Here is a 25,335-nt window from a genome sequence, read left to right as displayed (position 1 = left end):
AAATCTTATTTTATTTCTTTAAGCTAATGATTTCTTCCAGCTCCTGGGCCTAGGGTGCCAAGAAGAAATCCCTGCCCCTCTTCCCCATACCTCGGCCATCCCCTGGTCCCTCCTGCTCCATCCCCCAGCCTTTCGCGTCCTCATCCTGAAAAGAAATGGCTGGCACATGCACAGTGCACCCGCCAGGATCTGCCAGCAGGCACCCAGCAACAGCAGGGATTTTTCCTATTGTTGCCTTTTGATTAAAAGCCAATAATTAGTAAATCATCCCCCCTGTGTCATCCCCTTAGTCAGATTCATTTTTTTAAATTTTATTATTTTTATTTCTTTCATTCTTTGCCGTTAGGGTTGCACTTAGAGTTAGGCTCGGGGTTGGGCTTAGATTTAGGGTTGGAGATGGGCTTGGGATTAGTGTTTTTCAAAAGTGAAAAAAAAATGACGACTAGTGTTGAGCGCCAATGCTCACTACTCGAGTTAGCATTGGGTGCTCGGGTACGCACCGAGTATGGCGGGTGCTCATGTGACCTGCTCGAATCCCCGCCCTGCATGTGTCACGGCTGTTAGGCACCCAAAAAAAACACGTGGATTACCTGCCATACATAGGCAATCCCCTCATGTTTTTTGGCTGTCTAACAGCCGCAAAACATGCGGGGCGGGGACTCGAGCATGTCACTATAGCACCCGCCATACTTGGTGCATACCCGAGCACCCGATGCAAACTTAAGTAGCGAGCACTGGCGCTCAAGACTAATGATGACATATTCAATGTGATGGCCTTATGTTATAAAATTCTGTGTAGTATCTGTGGGTTCAAAATCCTCACTATACCCCTGGATAAAATCCTTGAGGTGTAGTTTCCAAAATGAGATCACTCTGTTTCTGCACCTTAGGGGCCCGGAAAATGTGACATGGTGCCCGCAATCTATTTCATCCATTTTGTGTTCTAAAATTCAAATATTGCTACTTCCATTCCGATCCCTGCCATTTGTCCAAACAGAACTTTTTGACTAAATGTGGGGTATCACTGCGCTCGAAAGAAAGTGGGTAACAAACTCTAGAGTCAACTTTTGGATGTTACCTCTTGCAAAAGTGAAAATATTCTGGCTAAAGCAAGATTGTAGAGGTAAAATTTTAATTATTTTTTTTCATTTCACTTTGCATTAATTCCTGTGTAGCATGTGAGGGGTTAAAAAATTTCCTGACAACAGTTTTGAAATATTTGAGGGGTGCGGTTTCTAAAATGGTATCACTTTTGAGGCCTTTCCAATATATAGGCCTCTCAAAGTCCACTGAAATCTGAATAGGTCCCTAAAGAAATGAGGAAAATATATATTCTTGTACAGTGTTAGCCAGTAGATAGAAAAATATTTAGATTTGAGAGTCCTCAGTGGTTGATAGTACTATGCCTGATGAAGAGACCTGAGTAGTCTCGAAAGCTTGCAATTTGTTACCATCTTTTCAGTTAGCCATTAAAAGGTATCAACCACTGAGGACTCTCAAATCTAAATATTTTTTTAAAGAAATGAGCAATTGCTGCTAAACTTTTAACTCTTCTAACATCCTAACAAAATAAAATGACGTTTGAAAAATGATGGAGATGTAAAATAGACATATGAGAAATGTTACTTATTAAGAAGTGCATTACCAGTCGGCAAACAGCATTATTAACAGGTCACCACACTACTGATCCGAAGTGTGCCTCTAGCTTTGGAGGTGCGCAGAGGCACTGAAGCTGGACAGATCCGGTGATCTGGCCAGCTCCAGAGAACTGCTTGTAAGCTCCATAGAAAGAGCTTCCAAGCATTGTGCTCCTTGCTTAGGAAAGTGACCACCTCTGATTGACTGCAGATATGGCTGGTAACCTTGGCCGCGAGCTGTAAACTATAGAATTAAAAATACCTCTGTTCTTGAGCACCAGCTTCATTACAAAATTACTAAAGTGATTTTTTTTTTTATATTAGGTATCTTATATTGGGAAAGATTGCACTAAGATTCCATCATTTCTCAACAAAAAATATGGACATGAAGCAAAGAGACTGGATCTGAGCTTTAACTTATTGAGGTAAGTGAACCCTGCCTTGTGTGGAGCACAATATTCCGTTTGTTCCTTCCTAGTAAACATGGTTTCCTAATGGGTAAATGTTTGTTGCTTTGATAATTTGCAGTCTGTAGGAGGTTATGCTGTGAATGCCAGGCTGCTGGTTACTTTTTTGTACATGTCTTGCCTGTTTACCATTACCTACTTACAGTGCATTGTTAGAAGTACAGTTGGGTCCAGAAGTTTTCCTAATTTAACCTCTGCACTCCTGTATGTGGATTCAGATTTGATAGAACTGTGAATTTTTGCCTAAGGGAACTTTTACAAACCTATTAGGAATTTCCAGATTACATGACTAAGTTGGTAATTGGAGAATATTCCATTTCTTTAGGAAGCTTTTGGGTTGCTTTTATGGTATGGCTCTTAATCATTATCCATCTGTGAATTTTGCGATTGTCCACTTTAGTTACATTTGATGCCCTTCCAGGCCTGTTTGGTGTTAGCTGAACTCCCTTGTGGACTCCTTTTCTTTTTAAGAATTTATCAGTGGTTGGTTTGACCACTCCTAGAGGTTCGGCTATCTTTGCTTGGTTGCTTTTTTTGCCTTTTGACATTCTCTTGGATTGATATCTCTCTGGATTTCTAATTGAGAGTTACCATTAATAGCTCCAAAATTCAAGTCAACTCCTGACCCTTTATCTTCTCAATTTGTCATGAGCTAATGATGTGACAGGCCACACCGGACTATTTACTGATTGACCAATTACTTTTGAGATTTCATAAAGTAACCCACATTTAGAATATCCTGTAAAGGTTTTAAGCATACTTCCAGAGACTCACTGAACACACTACAAACTCACCGCAATGTCTAAATTCCAGTTTTTAATCTTTATTTTTAAATACAGAAATACAGACATTACTGTTTTGTAACTTCACATGCAGGCTACACACCCCATTTGTATTTTTAATGATATATATTTATCTTATATATTGGGTCATTTTTTCATTACAACATTCAGTAAAGTGGGTAGAGCAGGAATATATTTACTGTAGCCCTTGTCATCCTCCTGATGATATCAGAAAGCTAAGTACAGTAACAGCTAAAATAACTAGACCTTTAAAAAAAATAACAGTTAATTCAATTTTATCTGTACATAACTTAATACCTTATATATTCATAAAAGTATTTTAGCAAATAAAAAAAATATTTATCATAACATTTAAAGGGATTGTCTGGGACTTAAAGATTGATCACCTACCCGCAGGATAGGTCATCAATATGATAGGTGGGGTTCGGGTACATTCATGGATCATCTGAAATCTGTTCCTGCGGAGACTGGATATAAGAAATGTTTGGGGCAGAACACCATAGCCTTACACAGCTTAGTAGCAGCAGCAGAGAATTGCACTTTATCTCCCATTTTTTATTATAGTGCTTTTATGCAGCATCAAGCACCTCATACACAATAGATGGCTGTCTGCCAAAAATATCTATTTATCCTCCATACATAGGAAAGCTTGGAGAGCTTCTGTGTTCTCTATGAGAGACCTGCTGCCAATGTCCTGTCAGAACAGATTTCAGCTGATAGGGGTGCCAGGTGTCGAACCTAGTTAATTATAAAGTCACAGACCATCCCTTTAAATAAATCTTGCCCCAATAGGAAATTGCGAGCTGTTTGTATATTTTGAAATGATAAGTTGTGAAGTGGTTAAATGACAGAAGCCTTGGATTCGAACAGAGGTTGTACTTGTGGGATGGGACTGTTTAAGATTGAATGCTTAAAGGGGACTTTTCACATCTTTTGACCTTGTAAACTGTACATTCCTGCACGCTCCACTACTATCTAGTATTCTGGTTGCCAGGGATGGTACGCTCCTGAAGATTGACAGTCTGGAGCAGTGGCATGGTTGTACCGATGGTTTGAACGGAGTGCTATGCCATACTGCCAGCAGGATCAGCTTTGCCTGTGCAACATAGGAGAAACTTAAAGAGACTGAGGTTGGCTGGATCCAGTGATATGGCCAGCTTCAGAGCGACTCTTCCAGGCTTAAAAGGAATCTGTCAGTAGGATCAACACTCCTATGCCAACTATATGGGCATGTAGGTCATATGAAGCTGAATAAAATGATACCTTGATAACTGCGATCCAATGTCTTATTCCAGAGAAATCCACATTTTTCTTATATGTAAACGCGCTCTTCAGGACTAAGGGCCAGACACTGCTTTGCATGAGACTCGGCTTCCAAAGCTTATTATAAATTGAATGAGGTATTACCAGTGTGATGTGTAATGGCCGCTCTCTGCTCTCCTGATCTCACTGCAGAGCTGTGTGTGATTATACCTGACACATCTGCCGGCTCCTCTCATCTTCATCTTCCATCTCACAGACAGACAAGGTTGCAATATTGTTGCAATACAACAGAGCTGTGAGAGCTGCAGCTACTAATGTGTTTGTTATATGACAAAGTTCAGTTCTACTGCTCTGTGTTAGTTACTTGTCTCACACTGGTAAGGACCCCTTCTATTGATAGTAATCTCTAGAGGCGGATTCTCATGCAGATCAGTGTCCGGCCTATAGTCCCAAACAGCTCATTTACATGTAAGAAAAATGTGGATTTCTCTGGAATAAGACATCAGATCACAGATATCAAGGTGTCATTTTATTCAGCTTCTATGCCCTACATGCCCATGTTGATGGCTTAGGAGGGCCGATCCTACTGACAGTTTCCCTTTGAAGCATAGAGCTTGCAAGTGGAGTGCTCTTTGTCTAGGTACCTCTAGGTGGGTCTGACACTCTGAGACTGCAGTGGTGGCCGGTAAGTATGCATCGCGCTGTAAGGTATAAAATTAAAAATCCCTTCATTTTTGAGAACTGAGAGGATTTTTAATAAAAGGCAAATTGAAAAGTTTGATTTTCTTTAAGGTCACTTTGCAGTTTAAACCATTTAAGAACTAGAGGCAACCTCTTTGAAGCAAATTCAGTGGAAAGGAAGTATGGACATTGGGCCTGGAGAGGTGATAGTGTACTCTAGGGAATATACTTGCCAAGTAACCTTCCTGACGGCCAGTTAGTTTCTGTTTATAATTAATTGGACCCATGCCTGATTCTTACCAGGCATCCAGCAGTTGCCTCTGCAGCTGTACAATCCACTAATGTCTATTCACCCCCCATGTCAGACCAGGTTAAAAGTATGCTTGAACAACCCCTTTTTAATACATTTTTACAAATTTTAGCACTTCTTTAATGTTTAGTAATGTGTGTGCTGACATGTCACATGCATCTCATGCACATCCGCCTGACCCCACTGTGGAGGAATGTGGCAGCCAAGTTTAGGACAATGTTTAGTGTGTTTGTAGTCTTTCCTCTTCACCGTTTTGGTCATCAGATTAAATGCATGTTATTGATTGTGACAGCAAGGATTTCAGTACAGTGTGCATACTGTCGTAAAGTGTTAAAAAAGATTTGTTCTGCATGTCAATCTTGAGTGTAGTTATGTGCCCACCCGTCAGTTTGTGTGTGCCATCCTTTCTAAGTTTTTAAGTCTTTGTTGGCTTCTATTTCAAACTAACCTCCTTTTGTCTTACATCCATACAACTTGCTTGTATTCGGTCATTTAATAATCCATTAGTTCTCGAAGTCTCTATCTTCCCTGATTTATGTGTGTACTGTATTACCGTATTTCACTGACAGCACTCCAGTTTTCTTAAAAACAACCGCTAGAGGCTACATGTAAATCTTCAATGAAGTTCTGTGCACATTAATTTATACATCTTTTGTCTACCAGAATATCTGGCCAAGCCAGAACTTTTCGGTTGGAGTGTTGAAATCTGAATTCTCAACTCAGAGGTTCCCAGTCTGTGTGCCATGTTCAGCTAAGAAATGGAGGTGATACAGAGAGATAAATAAGAAATTGTAAACTTGCAAACATTTGCAACTATTTTATTGTCAAGGGTGAAACGTTGTCTACAGGATTATTAGTGTAGATCAGTGTTCCCCGACTCCAGTCCTCAAGGCCCACCAACAGATCAAGTCTTCAGGATTTCCTTAATATTGCATAGGTGATAATTCCATCACCTGCACAGGGAATAATTCCATCACCTGTTTAATACTAAGGAAATCCTGAAGAAATGATCCAGTGGGCCTTGAGGACTGGAGTTGGGGAACACTGGTGTAGATGACTAGTCCTTCTCTGGAGAGCCACACGGCTGGAGGTTGTGAGCCACTTGTGGCTTTCAAACCACTGATTTAAGACAATTTTCTGTGACCCACATGCCCTATTATGGCAGTGAAAGCTAACCATAGTACTTGGAGTGGTTTTGGCAGCGTGGATTTGTGTAAACCCCATTAAGAGACATAGAACAGTCACAAACCTTTCTACAACAAATCTGCTAAATTATGTTCTTTTTATACAAAACAATATTATGTTATGTTTAATAGATATTTAATCTGTTACTCTACACCTCTCCTATCATTATACCATTTTCAATGAATTATACTATTCACTTCTCAATATAAGCAGAATTATTAGTATCCAAATACTGTAAACCTTTTATAAAAACTACTGTTCTGTAAAACATTGAAAATAAAAGTAATTGAAAAATAAAAGCTGCCACATGAATTCCAGCTTCTGATAGTGTCAGTGGCTACATTTTGAAAGAGATTTTCTAATGTGGTTGGCATATATATTATCACTTACTATAATGGTCGGACTTGTTAGACCACAATGATCCTTAGAATGGAATTAGGAGCTTTGGTTCCACTGATTTTACTTGCACACTTCCACCTACTCTGTGAGCAGGGAACTACAAAACAATCTAATTTATTCTTTGTAATAAAGGTGCATTACAGTTTCCTGAGCACCCAGTGGCCGAGAGTACCACATTTGAAAGAGAAATGCTGAAAGGACCTCTATCACCTCCAGGAATGGCAAGGTTCCCAGAAGTTGGACATTCACCAATAACAAGTTTATGGCATACTGTGGGGAAAATAAGTATTTGATACATTGCCGATTTTGTACGTTTTCCCACCTACAAAGAATGGAGAGGTCTGTAATTTTTATCGTAGTTACACTTCAACTATGAGAGACGGAATCTAAAAATAAAAACCAGAAAATCACATTGTATGATTTTTACATAATTAATTTGCATTTTATTGCACAAAATAAGTATTTGATACAATAGAAAAACAGAACTTAATATTTGGTACAGAAACCTTTGTTTGCAATTACAGAGGTCATCCGTTTCCTGTAGCTCTTGACCAAGTTTGCACACACTGCACCAGGGATTTTGGCCCACTCCTCCATACCAATCTTCTCCAGATCTTTCAGGTTTTGGGGCTGTTGCTGAGCAACATTGAGTTTCAACTCCCTCCAAAGATTTTCTATTGGGTTCAGGTCTGGAGACTGGCTAGGCCACTCCAGGACCTTGAAATGCTTCTTACAGAGCCACTCCTTAGTTGCCCTGGCTGTTTGTTTTGGGTCATTGTTATGCTGGAAGACCAAGCCACAGCCCGTCTTCAATAAGTGAAGTAGGTTGATGGCCAAAATCTTACGATACATGACCCCATCCATCCTCCCTTCAGTGGTGCAGTCGTCCTGTCCCCTTTGCAGAAAAGCACCCCCAAAGTATGATGTTTCCCCCAACATGCTTCACGGTTGGGATGGTGTTCTTGGGGTTGTACTCATCCTTCTTCTTCCTCCAAACCCGACGAGTGGAGTTGATACCAAAAAGTTCTATTTTGGTCTCCTCTGACCACATGACCTTCTCCCATGCCTCCTCTGGATCATCCAGATGGTCCTTGGCGAACTTCCAATGGGCATGGACATGTGCTGGCGTGAGCAGGGGGACCTTGCGTTCCCTGCAGGATTTTAATCCATGCACAACGTAGTGTGTTACTAAAGGTAATGTTTGAGACTGTGGTCCCAACTCTGCTCAGGTCATTGACCAGGTCCTCCAGTGTAGTTCTGGGCTGATTCCTGATCTTTCTCAGAATTATCCTTACTCCACAAGGTGAGATCTTGCATGGAGCCCCAGACAGAGGAAGATTAAGTCATCTTGTGTTTCTTTCAATTTCTAATAATTGTGCCAACAGTTGTTGCCTTCTCACTAATCTGCTTGCCTTATTGTCTGATAGCCCATGCCAGCTTTGTGCAGGTCTACAATTTTATCCCTGGTGTTCTTAGACAGCTCTTTGGTCTTGGCCATGTTGGAGAGGTTGGAGTGTGATTGAGTGTGTGGACAAGGTCTTTTATACAGGTAATGAGTTCAGAGCAGGAGGTGTTCTTAAAGAATAACTAATAGTAATAGGTCTGTGAGAGCCAGAGTTCTTGTTGGCTCATAGGTGATCAAATTTCTTATTTCTTATTTCATACAATAAAATGCAATTTAATTATATAAAAATCATACAATGTGATTTTCTGGATTTTTTTTAGATTTTGTCTCTCACAGGTGAAGCGTACCTATGATAAAAATTACAGACCTCTCCATTCTTTGTAGTTGGGAAAACTTGCAAAATCGGCAGTGTATCAAATACTTATTTTCCCCATTGTATTCTACCAATATTTCTTAACATTAAGGTATTGGAATATCTCCCTAACTGTCCGGTGAAAATTTGCAAACATTAACATATCAACAAATGTATTGAAAAAAATGTTTTTCGTTAAAAATCACTGGTCAATATGGGTGACACTTGTGGTTATTTGCTATTGAAATATACAGGGATCATGGATGACTTCAGAGCTGCTTTTGGCCTTTTCAGGTGATGGTAACAACCCTGGCTGCCTTACTCCCTTTTTTAATGGATGACTTTCACGTCCAGGTAACTTCCGTTCTTGTAGTGAAGAATCATCTCACGGGCAGTGAACAGGAGAGGGTTTTGTGTGGTCTCTACTTTCCTTTCTTTACACCCCTTGCTTGACGCTAATATAGAAAATCATGAAGTACCTGTTAATTGACTACCTGAACATGTTTATGCATTTTAGCATTTGAGTGGATATTAAATAGAATAGATTCCATTCGAATGAAGTGTGAGCTGTGTATATGGATATATTTTCTGGCACTTGCTCTGTTGGTGTGCTACTTTAATGATTACCATAAGTATGGAATTACTACAGAAAGTGATTGTTGGTAAGTAGAAGAGTGTAGTGAATACGCAAAATAAGAGGGGTGTAGTTATCTCTTGATAGAAATGCATATTTATCAGCATGGATGGCTGTTATTAATGTAGCTGTCACACGGAAACACATTTTCTGCATTAAATCCATTTAGTATGTGCATTATTTGGCCTGGAATGCCATGAGGACATCAAAGCCCCCTTAGGCATAAGAGCACAGTGCCCTGCTGTGGAAGCAGAAGGGAGCTTGATCAATAAACCTGACATGTTAATGCAGAGCAAATAGAATAAAAGATTTTTTTTTGACAAGACATGAAAAATCACCTTGTGGCAGCTGGCAGGCTAAGGCAGTCGCTGCACAGGCGTGGTAACGTTGATCTGACAAGCCAAAGGGAGAGATGATGGTTATAAGTTGGTTTTGTTTCAAACTTCTTTCTTGACCTGTCAGATTTTGAAGGTATCTGAATGGCCTTTTTTCTTTCTTTCTTTTTTTTTCTGTCGTGTGAAAATTGTAGTCTTAGGTAGTTATGGGGCAGTTATGTCTTCTTTGATTGTAAATGCTGTGGTTTTAATTGATTTCACTTTAGCTGTTGAAGCTGTCAGGCATTTATAATCCGTAAGTCCTATAGATACAGCGCTGGTATGTCATGCTTCAATGTGTAGTTATCAGGAAATTAATATCCTTAATGAACTGGTGCTTTCAAGCTAACAGGGCGTAAAATCCAACTTACCCTTTTCAATTGCTAATAGCATATCCCCCTCCCTGCATTTAGTTTGGAGAACCGTCTTCCAGCAGCCTGTTCCTTTGATGCCCGACAAAATGCCAGCTTTGCTGTGGGTACATTGCGTGATCAATTACAATAAATATAGTAATTACACTAGAGTTAGTAATTAACATAATTGTAGTCAATTACTACAAATACAGTGTACAGCTAAATAAATGAGAAGGGAGAAATTAGCAAGCTAATTGATTTATCTTTATAACGGCTTTGTTTCCTGTTGCATAGAATTAGTAGCTTTTTTTTTATATTTTCTCTTTTTCACCCTTCCATTTTCAAGTCATTTGTTAAATATGTTGAAAGAGTATCTGTCTGATGTTACAATAATTAATATCATATTTTTCATACTTTTTTTTACTGTCTATTTATGTTGTTAATGTTTAAGACCTGTAATGTCTATTATCACACTACTTCTAAAGCTTTCCATTCACAGTGCAATTTTTAGTTTCATTTAATCCAACCATCAGGTTGATAATTGTGTGTGGGGCCTCTAAATATCATACATAATATTGTACAAGGAGGTTTTATGACTTGATGAAATGGCTGCATTTTCAATAAGCAGGATGTCAATGAAAAATCTTCAGTTAATGCCCCAACGGCTACTATTGCAACCTTTATTTCCTGTGGCGGTCGGCTGTGACAGAAGACAGACCTGGATCCAGTTTTGGAAATTGCCTGTCTACAGAAAGAAGGTCCAAATTGTTATATAACAGCCTTTAGTAAAAAAAAAATGGTTCTGCAAGACTTAAAGTTCATGTGAACTTGTAGACAAATTAGGGCAAGTAAATAAGAAAGAACCAAGAGGTATTTTATTAATGCCTTATTTGCCTCTTTGAGTTCACTGCCGGTTATATTTACTTCTGGTATATAGAATACTAAATGTTTACTGTCTTTTCTTTACATTCTTTAATTCCTTACCTATGACATACAGTTACGTCTTATGTCAGCTCACTAATTTTCATGTGGGCTCAGGAACTGAGCCCGCATCTTTGCTGGCAGATGATGGCTGTGATATTCATCCATCATCTGCCTCTAACAGCCATACATGGAGCAGAGCTGTTAAAGCTCACCTGTCAGCAGGATTGTGCTCAGTAAACCACATACACTGTCAGGTGGGCGACATTACAATGATTAATATGATACCTTGGTTGATGAAATCCGTCCTGTGGTGCTTGTGTAATCTTTACTTTCAGTTTGGAGATATGCCCGTGCTTGGGGGCGGCCTGTGGGGGGGCGCTCTATCTGGTGCTCTGCTTACATATTCATCTGTATGCTCTTATGACAGCTCACTGTGCCTTCAGTGACCTTCCTCCTATTTTACCTAGCCCCGCACTACTAGATGCATTATGTAAAATAGGAGGCAGGTCAGTGACGGATCAGTGAGCTGTCATAAGAGCATACAGATGAATATGTAAACAGAGCACCAGAGAGAGCGCCCCCACAGGCCGCCCCGAAGCACCAGCATATCATTATCTCCAAGCTGAAAGTAAAGATTACACAAGAACCACAGGATGGATTTCATCAACCAAGGTATCATATTAATCAGTGTAATGGCGCCCACCTGACAGTGTATGTAGTTTACTGAGCACAATCCTGCTGACAGGTGCACTTTAACCTGCTAAATGCAGCTGTCAATCTGTGGCAGCAACATTTACAGTGCTCGTCCCATGGGGCTGATGGGTTACCATGACAGCTAGGGGTATGTTGAAGACCCCCGTACCTTGCTTGATGGTGCTCCTGTGAAAGCCTGTCTGTCGTTGGTGTTCATTGGAGACAATCATTTTCACTATATACAGCACTACTGTGGTAGTGCTGTATATAGCACAAGTATATATAGTATATAGCACAAGAGATCAACCGATTGCAAACTCTAAACCCCTAAGGGGACTAATAAATACAGTGAAAAGTAAAAAAAAAAAAAAAAAAGTTTTTTAAAAACTATGAGAAATTAAAGTTTGAACCACCTTCCCCCCCCATTAAAATTAGGTAAAAAAATAGACCTATATGGTATCTCCACATTCATAAATGTCCAATCAATCAGTCACCAGCTAAAGTAAAAAAAATCAAAGTGCCAGAATTGCGTTTTCTTTTTCAGCTGCCACAACAGCGCACAGAAAAAATGCAATAAGAGACAATCAAAACAACCTGTCTACCCCCAAATGATATCAATAAAAATATTGGCTCAAGTTGCAAAAAAACAAGCCCTCACATCTCCATCGACTGAAAATTGAAAACGTTACGGCTGTTCCGAATTTATTTTTCACCACTTAAAAAACCCCCTGCATGTTTGTAATCGTCGTAATCGTATTGACCTGGCGAATCATACTGCCAGGTCATTTTAACCATTTAATGAACGATAGAAATAAAAAAATTGCAGAATTGAGCTTTTTTTCGCTATTTCACCGCACTTGGAATTTGTTCCCACTTTTCCGTACATCACATGAAAAAATGGATGAGGTCATTGAAAAGTACAACTTTTCCTGCAAAAAACAAGCTTCCACATGGCTAGATCAATATAAAAATAAAAAAGTTATGGCCCTTGGAAGAAGAGGAGGAAAGACCAAAGCGGAAAATCGCCCGGTCGGGAAAGGATTAACAAATCCCAATAAGGCGTAATACAGAATAGCAATAACATCCAAATGGGGCAGTGATTGGAACAGAGTAAGAAATCCCAGACAACCTACCCTCAGTACTTGGTTACAATACAATTACATGTACCTGGACTTTTGAAGTGAATAAGTCTCACTAGAATACTGTGATTTAATTAGTAAATGTCTACGCAGTCAGGTTGTATTTGTAGACGCTATCCTGAAGCTGGCTATGAACATTACGCAGCTTTTGGCTGAACGATCAAGTGTGCTTTTAGGGGATGTGCACACGTTGAGTATTTGCTGCAGATTTTTCTGCCACGAAAACCTGTGTTGGAAGGAAAAATGCTGCATAAAAGCCACACATTTTTCCTAATTTTTATATGGGTCTTTGATGTGTTTTTTTTTCCCATTCAATTCAAATTGAATGGGTGAAAAACACAGCAAAGACGCTGTAGGAAATGACATGCTACGGTTTTGAAAAAACGCTTTGATGGTTAAAATCTGCAGGGAAAAAAGAAGCAATGTGTGCATGAGATTTCAGAAACCTCATTCCCTTTGCTGTTACTGTACCACTGTTCAAGAAAAAATGCGTCAACAACGCAGTATGTGAACAAGCCCTTAGATTCTCCAGAACACAAACTGTTTGCAAGGGATTTATTGTGCAGCTGCATCTGCTGTAAAATGTCACAAAGAAGGTGTCAGTGACTGAGAAGGATCAGATCAACTGCTGCAAAAAGAAAGGGAGGAGTGGATAGACATTTCCTAGTTGGGAGAAGGGGTGGGAAGTAAATTGCTGCCTCAGTATAGTAGAGAGTAATGTGACACTGCAGGGGGAACCACAGAGCAGGAGAAAGGGCAATATTTGCAGCATGAATCATTTGTTTGGCTTTAATTTAGATTTTTTTTCTGATACAAAACAACGCCCGATAAATTAATAAAAATATAATTTTATCGAATCAATAATATAAAAACTGCCACATGGCCAGATAAAACACAAGTATAAAACGGAGAAAGAGAACAGGGAAACGTATATCAATTGGGTATTATAAATTGGTATAAATATTGCATTCATGTATTAACAAAGTGAATCATAGCCCATAAATATCTATGTACACAATGTGCATCCAGCGGACCCACAGGGAAAAATATCCCACACAGCAGAAACTCCCACAGATGCCCCTATTTTAAAAACGACACCCTTAAAGAATTCATCAAGGGGAATCGTGAGCATTTTGAACTCACAGGTGCTTCAAAAAATTTTACAATGCTTGGACACAAAAAAAAAAAAAAATGTTTTTTTTCCACTAAACTGTTGCTTTAGTCCCAAATTTTTCACTTCTACAATGGTTAGTATGAGAAAAAGACCCCTCTGGATTTGTTATGCAATTTCACCAGAACATGTGACCCCACTTTGAATACAATACCTCCTAACAAATTAACTAGGGGTGTGGTGAGCATTTTGAACCCTCAATATGTTCATTTTGACACGGAATAGTTGGAGAAAATGAACTCCAAAATTTGTAACAGAATTTCTCCTGAGTACGCCAATACCACATTTGTGATCAGAAACTACTATTCAGACAAAACTTAACCTCTTTCTTTTTTAGTTTTGATTGAAGATATTGCTGGAATTGGTTTGCCGGTGCCATGTAACATTAATAAATAAATCTCAAAGGTGCCAGAATAGCACCACCCTCAAAAGTGACCCCATTTTACAAACTAAACACCTCAATGAATTCATGTAGACCTGTAGTGAACATCTTGAAACCATAGGTGTTTTACAAAATTTTTACTATTGACTGGTGAAGATAAACTTATATTTTTTTCCACTAAAATTGTATTTTTGTCCCAGAGATTTCATTTTAATAAGGGGTAATAGGTGAGAATGAACCCTACAATTTGTTACACAGTGGCCCTTAACATGGCAAAACTGTTTGGGCACACAGCAGGGCTCAGAGGGAAGAAGCCCTATTTGACTTTTGGAATGTAAATTTTCCTGGGATAGCTTGCTGGTGCCATTGACGGAGCCCTTGAGGTGCCAGAACATCAGAAACCCCCCAAATGTGTCTCAATTTTGGAAACTCCGCTCCTTTTGGGATTTTATCTACGTGTATAAATATTTTTATGCCTAAAAATTTTGCATTTTTGGGCATAAAAATATTTACATTGATTTTTCCGGCTAACACTGTACCACAATATAATTTCCTATTGTACATTATCTACGTGTGTAGTAACTATTTTGTCCCTGTAGATGTTTACCAGAAATAAGCACACAGTGTATGTTGCAAAGTGAAAATAGTTAAGATACCGTGTTGGTGCACAATAGATTGTGCCTCGCTTGTGCTTCTGGGGATGTGCACCCCTTAAATTGTTTAGTGAATTCTTCCAATTACACCAATGCCAAACATGAGGACGCTAACTGCTGTTTCGGAACATTGCAGAGCTCGGAAGGGGGTACATTTAGCTTTCAGAAAGCTTATTTTGCTGGATTTTCTTGTTGGGAGGCATGTTGTTTTCCAAAGCCTTGGAGCTACCAGTAGAGCGGAAACCCACTGTTTTTATATTGACGCGTGAGAGACCTGAGTGAGAACTTGTTTTTTGTGGCATGAGTTGAAGTCATTATTGGTACTATTTATTTTGGGGTACACAACATTTTGTATAACCTTTAAGGCTTGTTTTACATTTACCCTGTGCTCCACATTGAGCACTTACATTGAGTGTTTTGTGTAAATCTGCAAAAAAATATGATTCAAACAGAAAGCTTGACTGAACCATTCATTATCATAAGGAAGACAAAGTTACTTTTGACTGTCTGGCCTTTGTTTCTGTGGCGTCTATCTTTTTAGAGGTGCATGACTGTGCTTTTGTGCATGCCAAAAAAGACAGGACAACTCAAGATCAGACACAAGAAACAGTCCAAAATGACTCCATTTGCTCATTATAGTGAATGTTTCCATTGGGTTATGTCTGAATCCTCTTTTTCAGAGACTTAGACAGAAAACCCCAACATAAATGCTTAGCGTAGAGCACAGGATATTAAATGTGAACCAAGCCTTATTCTGAGTTTTAGGAGGCAGAATAAACAAATGAAAAGCAGTTCAAGAATTGTTTTTATTTTTTTTCTTCCTTTTTCGCTGTGAGATATAAGTGGTCAGCTTTATTCTTTCAGTCAGTATGATTGCAGTGATACCAAATTTATATCCGTTTTTCATATTTTTTGCTACTTTTGCACACGAAAAATAAATTTGTACCAAAAATTTTGGTTTTGCATTGCCATATTCTGAGAAAAAAATATTTATTTTTCCACTGACAGCCATGTGAGGACTTGATTTTTCCAGAACAAAATGATGTTTTCAGGGATAACATTTTTCTTTACATACAACTTTTATATTATGTTTTATTCCACTTTATGTGTAGCAGTATGATGAAAAGCACAATGATTTTGCATTGTATTTATTTAATTTTTTGGTTTTCCCGGTAGGGGTTAACTAAAGTTATAGTTTTATAGCTTGGTTTGTTCCAGACTTGACCTTACCAAATGTGTGTATTTTTTTGTTTATTTTTGCTTTTACATAAATGAATATTTAATGTCAAAATATTTTTCCTTGATTTTTTTTTTTTTTGTTCTGTATTATTTTTTCTTTTTTACTTTAGATTTTTGCTTGCACACTAAACACTCTGATGGCTGGTCTAAAGCTCTGCAATCCTTGTATTGCAGGACATTAAACCTGTCAGCTTTAAACTGACAAAAGGCCTGCTAGATCCTGCTTATGGCAGGGCCTATCAGCCCACCATACCTGGCAGACCCAAAGTTCCTTTCCATGACAATCATCGGCATCCCACGATTGCAGTGCGTGGTTGCCAATGGGATTAAAGAGGGAACCCCTCTATACTATCTATATGCCGCAGTCACTATTGACTTGCTGTCATGTGACCGCCTGTTCTCACCAGCAACACTGGAGAATCCTGACCGTTTGCGGCATGCACACAGAAAGGATTCAGAAGTCTGACTATCACATAGACTGCAGAAGATGAACATCCCATTTAAATATAAAGTTTTAGAAGTTTGTTCCTTGCTGCTGTAAACATACCAAAAATCCAGAGGAGGGAAATATAGCCTCATTGTGTTACTTTATGCATGCAAGAGTGCCAAAACTATACCTGTCAGGTGCTTGAGAAAGCTGGGTATGTATGTGCTAATGTATTATTCAATGCACATCCAACTGGCCTAGTAAAATGGCAGGTGGTGGCAGCAAAAAGTGTGGTGTGGACTCGTGGAAAGGCTGAGGGATACGATTAGCTCATTGTCAGCCTATTGTGATAGGTGAGTCGACAAGTCACTTTGAGGAGAAGTGTACCCCATCTGAGTAACTTGTAATGAATGATGTTCTTGACACCTTTCATGGACATAGCCACACTGTGCATAAATTTAGGCATTGCATACATAACAGTAGAGTGGTGGGGAACCTTTTCTCTGCCAAGGAATATTTAGTTAATTTTATATGGCCCACAAATGAGGTTATAAATATCAACTTAATAATTATCGTCCTATATTTGGTCAAACATTTAATTAAAGGGGTTGTCCCACAAACAAAGTACATTTTATAGTATTTTTCAGACTATAAGATGCACCGGACCATAAGACGCCTCTAGGTTTTAGAGGAGGAAAATAGAAAAAAAATTGAAGCAAAAAATGATGCCCTGTTATGAGGGGAGGGAGTCTGCTGCTGACAATGGAATAGGGGTAATGTCCCCCAATTCTGTAAATTCTGTATTAAAATTATATATATAACCACATCCTGGTATATATGGCTCCCCCTTCCTGGCATATGTGGCCTCCATCCTCATCCTGGTATTGATGGCACCCCCATCCTGGTATGCATGGCATGAGAGCATGGGGAGCAGTTAATATTATTTTTTTATTTTTAACAGTAGGCACGGTGTTAGCCGCAGCAGGCGGCTCCTGCCTCCTGTGACCCGCTCCGCTGCCGCCCCCCCCCACCATTGACAGCTGGACTACAAGATTCACCCCCCACTTTCCTCCAAAATTTGGTAGTAAAAAAGTGTCTTATAGTCCAAAAAATACGGTAATTAATAGATCCTAGCATACTAATTAGTTCCACAATTGGATGTTCCTGTCTCGAGGTAATCTTATAAATGTGCCCCTGCTGTGTACTGTGTAATGGATGTGTCGGACCGTACAGGAACATGGTCTGATCATACCTCAGCTCCTGGGCAGGGGAGGACGCAAAAGAGTATACAGAGATTACAGCACGAGATCGCAGCTGATTTTTTTTAACAGATTTTTAAACCGGCAGGGAAATGTTTTTCCTTACAGAAACCAGCAGCTGTGATCCCGTGCTGTCCTGTCTGTATACTCTTTTGCTTCCTCCCCTGACCAGGATTTGTTCTATGTGCAGACCATGTTCCTTCACTGTCAGACACAGCCATTACTCAGCACATAGCAATGGCACATTTAGAAGATTATCTCAGCACAGGAACATATTTTTTAACACATCCAAATGTGAAACCTTTTTATTTCAAGATCTGTTGATTAATGTGCACTTTGTTCGTGGGAAAACCCATTTAACTCGCCCCTTATGTGTTTGATGAAACTGCTTATTTTATGAGGCGTGTGAGGTTAGGTGAAATTGATTATGTTGGTACTCACAGTCGCTTTTCCATGTTTGCATTGGTCAGCCTGGAGTGCAGTCGATTCTTTGCATGTCTCCTCAAAGTGGGAGATTCATCACTGCTCATGTTACATTTATAGTACTCAAGCAGCCGCAGGTCTATTGTATACATAACGTAGAATAAACTGAGACTGCTGTGTATACATCACATAGGATATACTGAGACTGCTGTATACCGCAGACAGGATACATTGAGGCTGCTGTATTTATCACACAGTATACACTGAGATTGCTGTATACATTACATAGGGCACAATGAGAAGCTTCTGTATACATTTCATAGGATACACTGAGACTTTTGTATACATTCCATAGGATACTCAAAGACTCAGCTGTTACATTACAAAGGATACACTGAGACTGCTCTATATACATCACAAAGGATACACTGAGACTGCTCTATATACATCACACATGATACACTGAGACTGCTCTATATACATCACACAAGATACACTAAGACTGCTCTATATACGTCATATAGGATACACTGAGACTGTACTATATCAAGGACATAAAATACAGACTCCTGTATATACATCACATAGGAAACCCTGAGACTGCTCTATACATCATACAGGATACATTGAGACTGCTGCACATATTACACAGGATACATTGAGACCGCTGTATACATCACCCAGGATACATTGAGACTCCTGTATACATCACATAGGATACACGGAGACTGCTCTATACTTTAAATAGGATACGAGAATCTGCTGTGTGCATTTTCATAGGATACTCAGACTGTTGTATACATCACATAGGATACACTAAAATGCACTTATGATGCAAAAAATACACTGAGACTTCTGTATACATTAAATATGATATAGTCGCACACTGCTGTGTACATTAAATATGATACACTGAGACTTTTATATACATCACATTGGCTACACTAAGATTCTGCTGTTACATCACATCGCATACACAGGATATATTGCACTTACAATTGCTCATTTTGCCTTTTTACCCAGCTAATTCTTCTATTTTCTCTGCTCTATGTAGAAACAGGGAGTCTCTTGTCTCTGCATTTATCATTCCCCGTTCAACTCCTGACCCAGCTGCTCCCCCCTTTCTGCCACTGAATTTTGCAGTGACTTATGACTCATGCAGGGAAAATTGACTTCCTGTTTTTAAATAGAGCTTAGTCAGTTTTTAATCATGTGATGTAATAGACCTAATGGAAAACGGAATTAACTGGATAGAAGAGCAAAATGAGCAATTGTAAGAACACAGTGCTATATAATATGATGATTGCAATTTATTAAGAGGATAAAAACTTTGATAGTCTTGCTTTTTTAAGCAATGTTCACATCATGTTTTAGTGCCAACTGAGAACAACATTGGGGTCTTCCATTTTAATAGCTGGAAAATAATATCCTTTCATAGCCTTGTCTTGCAGCTTCAGAAGCCAGGATCTATAGGACACTATATGCTGATGCAGATGGATAAAAAAAAAACGGAGTTAAAGGACAGAAAACAAAATGTAGTAAATGGTACATTCTCTAAATGGGGTGAAGTCAACAGTGAAGACTGCAAAAATCTGTACTGGAAGCAGTGGTGACCACAAGGATTAGGCCCAATTCTTTTTAATCTCTTTATTAGGCTGTGTGCCCATGATGCGTTTTTTAAGCGTTTCCGCAGCTGCAATTCCGCTGCAGAAACGCTTAAAAAACACATGGTAGAAGGCCTGCCATGTTCCCCAATGATAATCCGCATGTGCTGTGCTGCGGAAATTTCCACTGCGGATTATCATTGCGGAAAAATCCGCCGCCATTGACTTGCATTGAAATGCATGGATTCCGCATCACTGTGTATGTAGATGCGCATTCCATGCATTTCAATGTGCTTATGGTACCCGGGTGTGGAGGAGAGGAGACTCTCCTCCAGACCCGGGTACCATAGAACCTGTAAAAAAAATAATAAAATAAAAAATAAATATTATACTTACCTTCTCATGGTCCCCAGAGTCTTTGTCTTGGCTTGCCGGCAGATCGCGGTGGACTGAAGGACCTGCCATGACATCATTTAGTAATGTGACGGGTCACGCGACCGCTGATGTCGGCAGGTCCTTTCAGTGTACCGCGAGCTGCCGGCAAACCGAGACGCATCGAATAAAGACACCGGGGGCCATCAGAAGGTAAGTATATATTTATTTTTTACCATTCTTTTTTCGGTCACAGTATATAAATCCATGCCGTTTGCATGGATTTATATTGTGTGACCAAGTTGACAAGCACTTTCCAAGTGATGCTAAAATCGCTTGGAAAGCGCTTGTCAACCCGCATGCGAAAATGCAAGTGAAGAACGCTTCACATCCGCTTGTCCCTGGCAGGAAAAACACATGTACAATCCGCATGTACAATCCGCATGCGTTTTTTCTGCCAGGGAGATGCAGAAACGCTCAGGAAAAAATCCGGAGCATTTCTGCATCGTGTATAATTAACCGTTTATAAATCTCTTGTAAGGCCACATCTTGAATATGGGATTCAGTTTTGAGTTCTATGTTTTAAAAAGGGTATTTGGAAAATAGAGTCCCTTCAAAGGCGTCAACTAGATTATTATATGGGATGAAGGCCTCTCCTATATAACATTAGATGCAGGCCTCTGCTATATTAAATGGGATGGAGGACTCTCCTATATTACATGGGATGGAAGGCATCTCTTATATTACAAGGGATGGAGGCTTCTCCTAAAATTAGAGATTAGAAAAGTTTGCCTTGTTTAGCTTATAAAAAAGATGCCTCAGAGGAGATCTCATTTATATCTATAAGTACACGTGTGGTCATTCAAGTAGGAAAGGCGACTCCGGCTGCTAAATAGGAAAGGGTTTTTTACAGTTAGAGCAGTCAGACTGTGAAATGCCGTACTACAAGAGGTAGGAATGGCTGACACCATTTCAACTTTTAAAAAAGGACCGGAAGCTTTTCTTATAACAAATGGCATTATGGATTATAAATAAGCTAGCAAAAATGTATAATAGATTTAGAAAGGTTGAGCTAGATAGGCAAAAGGTGTCTGAAATATGAAACTCTGGCTCCATTCTCCCTCCTTTCCAACAGAATGAGTCTTTTTTGCCATACATAAAAGCGTAGTTTCCTGCTGTGAAGACAGTGTAAGATGCCTTTCGGCTGTGTGCTCACTATGCATTTTTTAAGCGTTTCTCTAGTCTTCTAGGGGAAGACTAGAGAAAGAAGAACCGGCAAAATATACCGTGAAGGAGCGGTAAGAGGAGAACCAAGAGAGAACGGTGTCCTTGAGGCCAAAATAGTCGAGCATAGTGAGGAGGAGCTGGTGACCCACAGTGTTGAATGCTGCAGAGTGATCCAAGAGAGTCAGCAGGTAGTAATGGCCATGATATTTAGTTGTTAGTAGTTCTTTACTGAAACTGCTGTGACAGAGTCACTGGTATGATATACAAGGGGAGGTATGTGTCACTCAGGTTGCTCTCCTGTGTTAACTGAAACCTGCTAAATTTCTGCCAGCATGTTATATGCTGGGGGTTAACTCTCTTAAAGGGTATGGTTTTATGGGAATGGCAAAGAGGATGCGATTCCATTCCCCTACGTTGTACATGGGAGAGGAGAGAAGAGAGAGACTTTTGTGGAGAGACTGCTCAGAATGTGTAAAAGTGCGGTAGATGTGAAAGAGATATGGAAAATAAATAATGTAGTACAACTGAATAAAAAACATGTTTGTTTCCGTATCTGGCATAGATTACCTGTCTCCTGCCCTGTTAACCCCTTCATGACCGGAGCATTTTCCGTTTTTGCGTTTTTGTTTTTTGCTCCCCTTCTTCCCAGAGCCATAACTTTTTATTTTTCTGTCAATATGGCCGTGTGAGGGCTTATTTTTTGCGGGACAAGTTGCACTTTTGAATGAAATCACTGGTTTTACCATATCTTGTACTGGAAAACGGGGAAAAAAATTCCAAGTGCGGTGAATTTGCAAAAAAAGTGCAATTCCACAGTTGTTTTCATTTTTTACCACGTTCACTGAATGCTAAAACTGACCTGCCATTATTATTCTCCAGGTCATTATGAGTTAATATGGACACCAAACACGTATAGGTTATTTTTATTTAAGTGATGAAAAAAAATCCAAATTTTGCTAAAAAAAAAGGATCCATTTTCCGAGACCCGTAGTGTCTCCATTTTTCGTGATCTAGGGCCAGGTGAGGGCTTATTTTTTGACGCCCGGCTGATGTTTTTATTAATACCATTTTGGGGTACATACGATGTTTTGATCGCCCGTTATTGCATTTTATTGCAATGTTGCAGCGACCACAAAAAGTAATTCTGGCGTTTAGAATTTTTTTCTTGTTATGCCTTTTACCTATTGGATTAATTCTTTTTTTATATTGATAGATCGGGCGATTCTGAACCCGGTGATATCAAATATGTGTATGTGTGTGTTTTTTTTTCTTTACTGTTTTATTTTGAGTGGAGCGAAAGGGGGGTGATTTAAACTCATTTTTTTTTTTTTTTTTTTTTTAGATTTTTAAAAACTTTTTTTACACTTTTTGCATGCTTAAATATTTTTTATTGGAGACTAGAAGCTGCACTTGTCTGATACTACACACAGGCGATGACCAGATAGCCTGTCTGTAGCTGATTTGTTCACTTGCTATGAGTACCGGCCGCTGGGTGGTGCTCAATTTGGCAGTAACAACTACAGGGGTTTCCTGCAGATCCCGGGTTGTCATGCCGACCCATTGGCAACCCGCGATCATGTGACGGGGTCGCTGATGGGCAGATGCAATGACTCTTTTCCCGGAAGCGTGAGTTAAATTCCGCTGTCAAAGATTGACAGCGGCGTTTAACTGGTTAACAGCCGCAGGTGGATCGCAAGTTAGACATAAATGGACATAAAAGAATTCTTTGAAGATTTACAACAGGCACAACAACAATTAGTATATACCAAATATGAAATCTGGCAGTATCAAGAGAGATGTTCACACTTGACAGATGTTGCACATGCAGATCAGTGAGCATATGCCTTTTCCTGTAATAAAGCTCCAAGTCCTGGTTGCTGTTCTTCCTGGCATTTGGACCTCTCAAGTCATTAATATGTACACTAAGGGATTTTTTCAGATAGTATCTCTGGAATGGGTGATCTTTCAACCTGGTCATTGGAAGGTCAAAAATTCTGATTTCACAGTGCATCTTAACTTGAGAGCATTATTTATTTTTTGTTATTGGATCTAGTTGTTCTTCTGTTTCATTGGGGGGGGGGGGATATAATGAATCATGGATCACAATCGGCATAGGATAACCTCCACATGTGACATCCCATTAGTTACTTACCTTAATTCAAGCAACTAAAATTGCAAGAAACTGTAAGTGAATCATTAGAAATTATTAGAAATCATTAATTTGGAATTCATAATGATTATAAATAAAATTTTATCTGATTGTTACTTGATTTAACTAAACTATTAACACAAACATTTTTTACTTTAAGACTTTTTGAGCTCACTAAACATTGTAAAAATGTCCAGTTTCTCAATTTCTATCATCAAGGAAATCCCAGCATTGCAACATTCGTTTGTTAGATACTTGGCAACCTGTTTCCTTAGCCTTTAAATGACATACAGTATAAGACATTTTTTGACAAAGTAGACATAAAAAGAAATTGCCTGATTTGAAAACAATGACATTTTTTATGTGATGGGGACATTCCCATTGTTGCAAAAAGACTTTTATGCCCCCATGAGTATCACTGAAACCGCCAGGTCCCCACGTTAAAATCAATCCCTCTTACAGCTCATTTGACAGAAAAATTAAAAAGTTTACACCATTGAGCTACGTTTAACCATGGACTTTCTATTTTCACGTTTCATTATATACGTCTAGTTTTCAATAAAAAAAAATCCAACCCCAATCTCTGAAAAATTGTATAGAAATCAGCCATAAACAATTTTTCTCCTTTTGCATTTGTCGATGTAACCTTTTTAAGCATACCTACATTTACCTGGGCTGGCAGTCGTTTTGCATTTTAATGACAAATCAAGCACGATAACTTCCATTCGAAACGAAAGTGCCTTAAATGTCTTGGGCTGTCAGAATGAGATGCTGTGAGCTTGATGAAAAGAGAACAAAGAAGATAAAGTATGAAGCCTAGATACAGTGCAAAATGAAATAAAACCTTGTACGGCCTGTCACTGGTGTCAGTTGATATTCATATCTAAAGCACATTATAGTATTACTCTGGTACGCATAGCTTACTCATCTGTCTGTTTTAATTCATTACATTCTTATGAGTCCCATGTGTCAGCAATAGGGAAGAGGAAATAAAAAAATCTCAACTGGCTTTTTTGTGAACTTTGCAGGCCACCTGTACACACTTCTCAATGAAATTGCAACACCATTAAAGAAAAGTTATGGAATTCTGGAAATCAAAGGATCAATAGACATTTTACTAATTACGCGTCAAGATTTTTTTTGTTACCTCTTCCCTACTGCTGACAAATTGGATTCATTAGAATGTAATGAGTTGAAGGGGTTGTCCGGTAAGAAGTCTCACTCTGTGTGACTGCAGGCTTATAAGCCCCCCCAGGGCGCGCACTGTGCGCTGCGGGGATTCGCTGGTTTAAGACATGGGACCGGAGTGTATGTATGAGTTATACATACCCCCTGCCAGTGGGCGCTTCCTTGTTCTCCATACACTTGTATTGAGCAAGGCTGCGCCTCAAGTTGGACGTGCCCACTGGCCGTCTGCGTCACTTGATGGGGCGTGGCCCCTCTCTATACAAGTCTATGGAGAGCGAGATGGCGCCGACTGGACGGGGGTATGTATAACTCATACATATTCTCCGTTACCGGGTCTGAAACCCGCGAATTCCCACAGCGCACAGTGGGGGATCCATAACTCTGCAGTCACACGGAGTGACTGCAGACTTATCACTTTTGACTGGACATCCATTTTAAATCAGACAGATAAGCAAGTTATACAGTACATACCAGAGTAATACTATAATGTGCTTTTATATATAAATATTGACACAAGTGACAAAGTTTTACAACCAAAATTCCCAAAAAGTTGTGACGCTGTGTAAATTGTCAAAAAATTAACAAGAATTCAGCGATTTGGAATTCTCTTCTAGTCATATTT

The 25,335-nt window shown here is 39.3% G+C and overlaps 1 protein-coding gene across 1 annotated transcript in view; it reads left to right on the top strand.

Annotated features, from left to right (window-relative positions):
* Positions 1-25,335, top strand: part of LRMDA (leucine rich melanocyte differentiation associated) — a 1,575,514-nt gene that overhangs the window by 117,792 nt on the left and 1,432,387 nt on the right. The window contains exon 2 of the mRNA XM_073681467.1: positions 1,962-2,062. Within this exon, the coding sequence (XP_073537568.1) occupies positions 1,962-2,062 (101 nt within the window). The remainder of the gene's footprint in view (positions 1-1,961; positions 2,063-25,335) is intronic.

This window comes from Phyllobates terribilis, unplaced genomic scaffold, assembly GCF_046119375.1.
Source record: "Phyllobates terribilis strain yellow unplaced genomic scaffold, ASM4611937v1 Scaffold_5__5_contigs__length_657084704, whole genome shotgun sequence".
In the NCBI taxonomy this organism is placed as follows: domain Eukaryota; kingdom Metazoa; phylum Chordata; class Amphibia; order Anura; family Dendrobatidae; genus Phyllobates; species Phyllobates terribilis.
Note: the sequence above shows the minus strand (reverse complement) of the source record. Positions and strands in the feature narration are given on the sequence as shown.